Source organism: Chrysoperla carnea, chromosome 5, assembly GCF_905475395.1.
Source record: "Chrysoperla carnea chromosome 5, inChrCarn1.1, whole genome shotgun sequence".
Classification (NCBI taxonomy): domain Eukaryota; kingdom Metazoa; phylum Arthropoda; class Insecta; order Neuroptera; family Chrysopidae; genus Chrysoperla; species Chrysoperla carnea.
In genome coordinates, this window is record NC_058341.1 from 32,082,017 (window position 1) to 32,090,957 (window position 8,941).

General features: G+C 30.2%; 2 protein-coding genes across 2 annotated transcripts; both read left to right on the forward strand.

Moving 5' to 3' along the window:
* Positions 1-850: 850 nt before the first annotated feature.
* LOC123300127 (26S proteasome non-ATPase regulatory subunit 13) lies at positions 851-3,384 on the forward strand. Its single transcript, XM_044882617.1, has 7 exons — positions 851-1,010; positions 1,066-1,179; positions 1,240-1,375; positions 1,652-1,800; positions 2,020-2,176; positions 2,368-2,556; positions 3,020-3,384. The coding sequence occupies exons 1-7, from the start codon at positions 889-891 to the stop codon at positions 3,314-3,316; spliced, it is 1,164 nt and encodes a 387-aa protein (XP_044738552.1). The 5' UTR covers positions 851-888; the 3' UTR covers positions 3,317-3,384.
* A 2,413-nt stretch (positions 3,385-5,797) lies between these two features.
* Positions 5,798-7,437, forward strand: LOC123300826. The gene is made up of 3 exons (XM_044883473.1): positions 5,798-5,925; positions 6,572-6,712; positions 6,805-7,437. The coding sequence occupies exons 1-3, from the start codon at positions 5,865-5,867 to the stop codon at positions 6,978-6,980; spliced, it is 378 nt and encodes a 125-aa protein (XP_044739408.1). The 5' UTR covers positions 5,798-5,864; the 3' UTR covers positions 6,981-7,437.
* Positions 7,438-8,941: the final 1,504 nt, after the last annotated feature.

The window sequence follows — 8,941 nt, forward strand, 5'->3', positions numbered from 1 at the left end:
AACGTCAAATTACGAGACAACAGAGCAGTATTTAATCGATTTCTTTACTTTGCAATTTGAACTGACATTTTAAAGTACGATATTTTTCTTCACGTGTTTTCTTATAACACACATTCAGCTCCTGTCAGATGTTACCTTAGACAGCACCGAATGTTTTTCTCGAATGCTACCGTATCATGGTTTTCTTGGAAAATACTCAAAAAAAATATTATTCAATAATGTCTTTCTGTTTCGGTCAGTGGACACTTACACGTTATAAATATCAGTTTGTGTAGGTAATTTTACAAATAATAGAATTAAAAAACGGAGGGTCTATTGCCACCCGCCAAGGCTACCTGTACCATATAATGTATATAGCTAATATATAATATATCCGTGTTTATAATCGAATTGAGAATTTTTCTCTCGCGTGGTGTCACCCTATGTTCCACTAGTTGGCCATGCCTTTAATGGGATCGAGTTAGCACAAGTCTGCGGGTATTTATGTCCTTGCGTTCACTTTGTGATACTAAAAGGCAAGGATATACGAGGGGGGTGGCAAAATGCAGCACGCTCTTATAAGAAAGTTCAATACTATAAACTGTCTCAAAATGGATTCCTACTGTTTGGAGTGGTATAGGTATCTGCTATTTTTTTTATTATGTTCAGTTTGTGTACGTCTTTACATTGTAAGAAAATCATCTTTAAAATTTCATTAAAAAATAAAATGCTAGTTAAAAATGTAAATAATTTTGAGTACCCCTCTAGTTCAATATTTTCATTAGATTAGTATGAAATTATTAATAGAAGTTATTACATCGAGATTATAAGTATTCGAGCTTAAACTTGATTGCTAGTTGATTTTCGAATATTTTTTGCTTGTCATTACAAAAGTTACAAATTGGAAACATGGCCGGTGGAGCACAATTTATGAATACAAATGTTAATGAATATTTAACTGCCAAGCAAAATAGCTCCAATAAAGAGCTTGCAGCAGAATGGGCACAATTAGAAGATTTCTACAATAAAAGGTAAATTGTTTTTAGTTTAGAAATGCCTTCAGTTTTACATTTTGTGTACTTACAGGTTGTGGCATCAAATTACTTTAAAATTATTAAATTTTGTCAAATCACCTGAATTACAACAAGGCGAAGAACTTATTAACTTATATAATCAGTTCATTTCTACTTTTGAGAACAAGTAAGTTTTTAAATGGTGGTGTAAACAAATTATTGTTTAATAATACTTTTTTAACTCTAGAGTTAACCCGTTATCTCTTGTGGAAATTCTTGCGCACGTCAGTGAACAATATAAAGACAAAAAAGAAGCTGTTGTATTTTTGGAAAAGTTAGAACAGAAAGTTAAAGTAAATTCCGATGCACAAAGTTTATGCAAGGTAAGATCTTATAAATTCTCTTTGTTTTATTCAGTCTATCATTCATAGATTCAGAAGTAAATTCAAGTGAAATTTAGGGCAAAATCGTTTCTATAGGCGGGCCCCGCTAAAAGTGTGTCTGTATACACATATTCTGTTTCCCCAAAAGAGTTTCCCTTTAAAGAGCCGAAACAATTTGTTTCTCAGATTTTACGTTAGGCGAAAATTTGGTACTGTGTCCGTATAGTTTCCCTCTGGTTTTTTTTCTTTTATTCTATAATAAAAAAATTTGTTTAGGTTTTACAAGGTCAAATTTATTTGGAAAAATTAAATGATGTTGATAATACGAAGAAAATTATTGAAGATGTCGAAGCTGTTTTAGACAATGCAGATGGTTTAACAACTGTTCATGGTCGATTTTATTTACTAGCTTCACAATATTATCGGTAAGAGTCATTAGATTTCACTTCGTTGAATGCCTATATTTTTAAAACTTCAAAAATATTTTAATAAAAATTGGGTTTATATGTTTGTTTATATGAAATTTTGAAAAGTATGTTTATGTGAGGAATAATCACCCCTTAGAACTCTTGATCTGTTCCATTGCCCTTGAATGATTTTTATTTTTCCCTTGTGTCTAATTAAACCTTACTTTCTTGAAACAGATTACAAGGAGAACATGGTCAGTATTATCGTACAGCTCTTCGATATTTGGGTTGCACAGACTTGGATACTCTATCAATTGAAAAACAACATGAACACGCATTCTTTTTGGGTTTGGCTGCATTGTTGGGCGATGGAGTTTATAACTTAGGAGAACTTGTGAGTCAAAAGATAAAACGCTTTAATTTAATCTGTTATATCTTTGTCGAAATATGGTAGCCTGAAAAGATTAATCCAATCAATATTTCTTTTTGGAAATAATTTCCATAATAATACGTCTTCTTTAATTTGTTTTTAATTTAGAATATATTTTTAAAACTGATGCTGAAGTTTTTTTTTTTGTTATTTAGCTTGCGCACCCTGTACTTGAAACGTTAAAGGGAACCGACAACGCCTGGTTAATTGACCTTTTGTATGCTTTTAACTCAGGTGATATACCAAAATTTGAAGCAATGAAAGCTAAATGGAAAACAATTGCTGATTTAGCTGCACAAGAGTTAAAATTACGTCAAAAAATTTCACTACTCTGTTTAATGGAGGTAAAGAATTTTGGGGGAGATTGAATTTGAAATTACTTGAGAAAAGCTGAAAATTATTTTTTATTACTTATTACTGCAACTTTTATAGATCGATTAAATTTTAAGCTAAAATGTTTTCTGACAAATCCTCAGATTACAATTAAAAGACAGCAAGTCCGAAAGGGAAAATGTAATTTTATATGTATACGTCGATCCGTGCGGAGTTTTATTACAGATATGTTACAAAAATTACATATGAAATCAGTGCGGTACATTTTTAGACCGTGAGTCGTACTTTTTGTCGTTGGCGAGTAGGATAAGCTTTAAAATGAAAGGTAAATCGGGAAGGAATAAGGAAGATCTCGTGGAGTGACAGAAAAACAGGCTTAAAATTAATTAAACTAAATCAATTTTCAGTTTTTCTCTTCTCAATTTCGATTCTTACGTTTTTTGAAATATTCATTGAACTTTTGTAAATTTTTAGATGACCTTTAAACGACCAGCGCATGATCGTCAATTAACGTTCAGTGAAATTGCTCGAGAAACAAAATTACCTGAAGATGAAATTGAATTGCTGGTAATGAAAGCATTGGCACAAGGACTGGTGAAAGGTGCTATTGATCAAGTAGCAAATGTGGTAAATATGACATGGGTACAACCCCGCGTTTTGGATCGAACACAAATTGCTAGCATGGTACAAAAATTGGATATTTGGTGTAAGCATGTGGGCACAATGGAAACTCTTTTGGAAAATCGGGCAAGCGAAATACTTACTTTATAATTTTTATTTAAACAATGATTCTTCAGTCATGTATTTTTTTTTTGTATGAATACAAATTTCGAAATAAATTTTAGTTATATATTTATTTTTTTAATACTTTTTTACTTTCTGAAATTATTTTATTAAAATGAATGGTTCGACAAAAGGTTTATTAGAAATGACTTTTCTGAATTTTAAAACTGAACTGAACACCTGCAAACTAAGTGAAGCATGGGGACAAAACTTGTTAATTTGATTCCCTTAACCATCTTTTCTCTATATTTTTAACTATCTCGAAACTAACTAATTTTGGGAAAAATCGGAGAAAGAACTCACGTACACTAGATAACTATTAAGGCATAGATGCATGAGGCAAATCACAATAATACATTTAGTTAGAGAGATGTACATATGATTTACTGATGGTTATGGTAACCGTCTGCTGAGCCTTAAATATGATAGTAGGTAATGTTCCAAGTCGCCCTGTAAGGTTCCTCGAATTTCTATGTGTCATATTCCCCCCCCCCCAGGGAATAATTTTTTTATTCCAAATTGCTGCCAAAAAAATCCCTGACCACTTGCTTTTCTGCCAGACATATTTTCCTGATCCTTTTGACATCCTTAACACAACCAAACAAGTTTTACACAGTTTCCAGAACCAACACTTCAAATTTTTTACCGCGTAACGACATTTTCGGTTTTTTTGGCATAATTCGGGAATGGGACGACTTGTTGAGCTCAAACTTTGTAGGATGACTGTTCAGAATCACATCTAATGAATTATCAAACAAGCAGACAGTTTCCAGAACCATCACTTAGTGACAGTTTTTCAAAGTTACCGTTCAAGTTAACCTTTTAGTCACTAGATCTATTTATAGTTCTTTTACAGGGCGACTTGGAACATTACCTCATATGTACATCTCTCTAACTAATTGGTCAGTATTTCAGTAATATCATATGAAAGATATTGGCACCCCTTAAACCTATTGATATGTAAGTACAAAGAAGGTATTGGGTTAAGTGGGAAATAAATTTCGAAAACTGATATCTTATATAGCGGATATAGCCCTCTTATGTATTATTATTATTAAATTGAATTATAAGATATAAAAAATTGAACACTTTGTTTGTACTTAATTGTAACCGCAGCTCGCTAACGCGCATAGTTTCGCTAACAAAATTTATTGGCGGAGGCATAGGAAGGAATACAATCCATATATTGAGTAGGAAAGTATTGAGTAGTTCCCATTTTATCTCCTTTTTTTGACTCTGTTAGAGCATCGTAAAGTTTAAAAAAAATAAAGAGCGATTTAAAGCTTGTATCTATCAAGTATCAGACATTTAGTTCAAGATTATTTGTTTCTGTCGGAAACGATTAAAAGATTTATACAATAAAAAAAGTATAAAAGTTGACCCTAAATATCCCCCTCCTATCTTGCTTGACTACAACAGGACGGCAGTTACATACGTGTAGAGAGAATGGAAATCAATGGTATTTTGAGAATTAGAAGTCAAGCGAGGAGTAAGTATATTTAGTGATTAACATGAAATAGGTGAGTGGGAATGTTAAACTTTCTGTTATTAATAGTAAGGTATGTATTACGTTTATATCGGAAAGTTTCAAAAAAAAAAATGTTATCATAAATTGATGGTTGTTTTAATTATCCCTTAGGATTGTTTATACTTAAATGATTTGATTTTTAAAACATTGTACAAGCACTGGATGGTACTCAACTCTGTATATACTACAACCTACAAGATATTTAAACAGTTAAATCAGTCAGTGGTTATTTTCACTAGTTGGTCATAAAATCATGTAGGTACGTGTTTGCTCAAGTAATTTTAGTATTTTAAGCTTGGTACTTAATAGATTATTTTTTTTATAAGCAGCTATCATAAAATTATTTTTAAATATAATAAAATTTTATAATTATCACTGACTTAAATTAGTAAAAATATAAATAGGATTATTTTAAGTGAAAAAGATTTACAAAATTTGCTAAAAATAAAGATTAGTGTTAAAAAGATCCAAAAATGAACTAGAAATGCAAAGCAAAGTACTTGAATAAGAAGCTTAAGCTGAAAAGAGCGCTTGTTTACTGTGAGCTAGCGCCATTTAGTTCTTGAGACAAAAAAATTGAATGCTAAGATTTTACTGTTACATCTTTTTAGATCACTTAAAATCAGATCGCAATATTCTCACCTGTTATCTTTATTTTAGAAACTTAACTCATCTAAGTTTTAGACTAACCCGTTAAGGGAGAAAGATCTATGTTAACGATAATCTCCACTCCTTAGAGCGTTGTACTTATTACTGAAATAAGAAATTAATAAAAAAAATACTTCCTCGTTCCTACAAATATAAAATTATTCTCGTAAGACGTAATATATTCATAAATTCCAGATAATAAATATTACGTAAATTCTTTAAGATATCTAAGTTATGTTATTCGGTTTATGATATTGTAAAAAATAATACTGTAAAAAAACATTACATTTCAGTTTCATAATATATTTTGTCTGAATATAAATAATTAATTTGCTAAAATATAAAGTGAACGAATTTTTAATGGCTCCTTGTTTGAAAATGGGTTTTATTTTCCTTTTGTTTGCCATTTACTTCCAATTTGGTAAATATTACTTTTCTATTTATAAATTACCAACAATTGATATCGAAATATATACTTTAATTTGGGCAAATATAACTTCAGAGACGGATAAGAAATTTTGCGCTTGTACGCAGTTTTCAAAATTAGCCTCCCTAATTCTTCTTTAGTTTTAAGTTATTTATTTCTTAGAACCTGTTAAATTGTGTTGGCAGTTCGGGGCAGTTCTCCGACTCGAGCCATCGTTGTTAAATAAGACGGATACATTCATCAAAAAAGCACTTTTCTTAATCACCAGAATACACCGTTACTAACATACTTAGTCTTTTTTGAACTTCTTCAGTGTTCAAATTGATCAAATTACTTAAAACGAAAATTTATTGTAAAAATTGCTGTTTAATTTTCAACTTTTGAAGTTCAACCACAAGTCTGTCCATAATTATTAGATATTCGGTCACTCTGAATGTTTCCCGACCAGATAATGAAGAAGCAATATTCTCGGCAGATTCATTACGATCCCGGAAGCGTGTCCATACTGCCTATGGAAAATTTTCAACCTACTGAAAATTTGCATCTTCATCCCCTTTCTCATTTTCACAAAGCAAAGGCAAATAGAAGAAGAAAAAGCCAGATAATTTTATTGATTGGATACCGTTTATTTAATTTTTAGGATATAGTTTGCATTGCTATCGGTGCATCGGAGGAACGGGATCATCATGTGATGTTTTCAACAAACAACATCCAAATGTTCCATTAATACATTGCGGTGAACCAGAGAATGGATTTCATTGCATGCAAACAGCTGAATTAAGTAAGTTTTGAATCAATGTTCTTTGTAAATTGTTTGTAAATTGACATGCAAGGAAGAAGTTTACGTGTGGCTGTGTTTGTTATCTGTTTCAGTTAATAATCGGCGTCGCGTGGAACGGGGATGTATACACTTAAGTAAAGGGGATCGAAATCCCTGTACTGAGTTGATTGCCATAGAAATATCTCGGCTCAATTATACGGTACTACATTGTAGTTTGTGTCAAATAGGTAATGGTTGTAATAGCGAGACACCAGAAGAAATAAAATAAAATATACAAAATTAAAGTTAAACTATTTTTAAAATTAAATATTGATTACTGATTTTCACAGAAAGATTGACTTTTATTTCCATATTTCCATAAAGGTCTACGGCCCCTTCCCATGTCTTAACAGAGATGAATTTTTTGTCCCTGATTTAGTTGAAAATCATTTTCTAGAGTAATTTTGATATAAAAAAATACAAAAAACGAATCTCTGAGATATTAAATGAAATTGTAAACGAGGATAGTATCTCCGTGCAATTGCTTCAGTGGATACCCCAGAAACTCGTAGATCAATCGCTAAATTTATCCAATTTACGTGTCTGTGGATTATTTACCGTACCAAAATACATACAAATTCAGTTTATTTAGCGATGTCTCTTAAACGATTCACCCTATCGTTAAATGAAATTGATTTTTGTAACTTTCGAGTCAACTTACCCCCTATATACCAAGTTTCTATGAGGAAGATGTCATCATGTGACAGAAAAAGAACTATAGAAGTATTTTAGTTCCAAAATGTGTCCTATATGGCACTATAAGACAATTTTTGTTTTCATATTGTTTCTTTACTGTTAGTTTAAATTAGTCTTATCGTTTATCAGTTGTTTCGCCTATTGTGTTTATAATGTGGAATTGTAATGCAAAGCAAACGTATAAATGATGATGTAATTAATAAAACAAAAAAATTCTTACATAGATTACATTTATTGGTCTTTTTAACGTGTTTGTATTTTTTTTTTTACATAAATGGTCCTCCTTTCTACTATCACAGATTTCAAATATATGTTTGCCTTATCATCCATTATTTTTCTATGCTTCTTAATTACTAATAATAATAATTAGTTTACATACATTGTGTATACAACTTTTAATGACACATAGTTTCTATTTATAATAACAATATAATAATATGAATGATATTTATACATATAGATTTTTATTTTATTTATTTTTTATACAAATTAACCTAATATTGTGTAAAATAAAAAGTTTACTAGACGGCATTAAAGTTGTAACACGTTGTATCTTTAGTTTTACATAGATTTTTTTTAAAAATATTTTTATTTCATAAAAGTTGCAATTAAAATTTTATTTTATAAAAGTTTTTCTTTTTACTTCAAAGAGCGTACTTTTATGAAATAAATAATTTAGAGATTGTAATATATGTAATAAATACTCGGAGAGCCATATTTTAGCTCAATCTTCAGGATTTAGCCTCTAATCGCTGTGATCACAATAAATATTTTTACCCTCGTGATGTTTTTCATATGACTTTGCCTGGTCATTTAACAACTAGACGCAAGAAAATAGCTCTAAAAGAAATTTTGTATCTAAAAATATTTCAAACAAACATTTTTGAATTCAAAGAGGAACGTTTTATTGTGTTGATTTTCAAGGACATTTAAAATTCAACTCAAGTTCCTAACTGTTAATAAGTAAAAGTAAATTTTAAATTAGAAAGATGTTCTTTTATCTCTTATCATTTATGAATCTTGGTTGAATTTTAAATGATTCTTAAGGTCAAGATCAAATTTGAAACCAACAACTTTCATAATACCGGAAACTGATTTGTATGTTCTAGTATTTTTGTTATATCCGATATATAAATTAATTATTGGGAGATGTAAAATGTTACTTTGAAAAAAAAAAAGAATGAACTTGTGGCCTCTTTTTCTCTTAATAGTATGCAATTCAATTGCTTTTATCGGAAAGGTTAGAAATTGATGAATATACAGAATTGTTTTATAAGATGTTACTACTTACATTGTAATACATAATTTTTATTCTCTATCGTTGCTATCTTCGACTATAGCCCTTGGAAGCATAAAGCTGTTTCCATCTTTCGTTTTTTCAGAGTCAGGTGGGTATTTTTAACAACGATAGTAATTATATTTCAGCAACAATAAATAATAAAAATTATGTACTATCATCCATATAAGTGGTAACATCTTATTGAAAAACCCTGT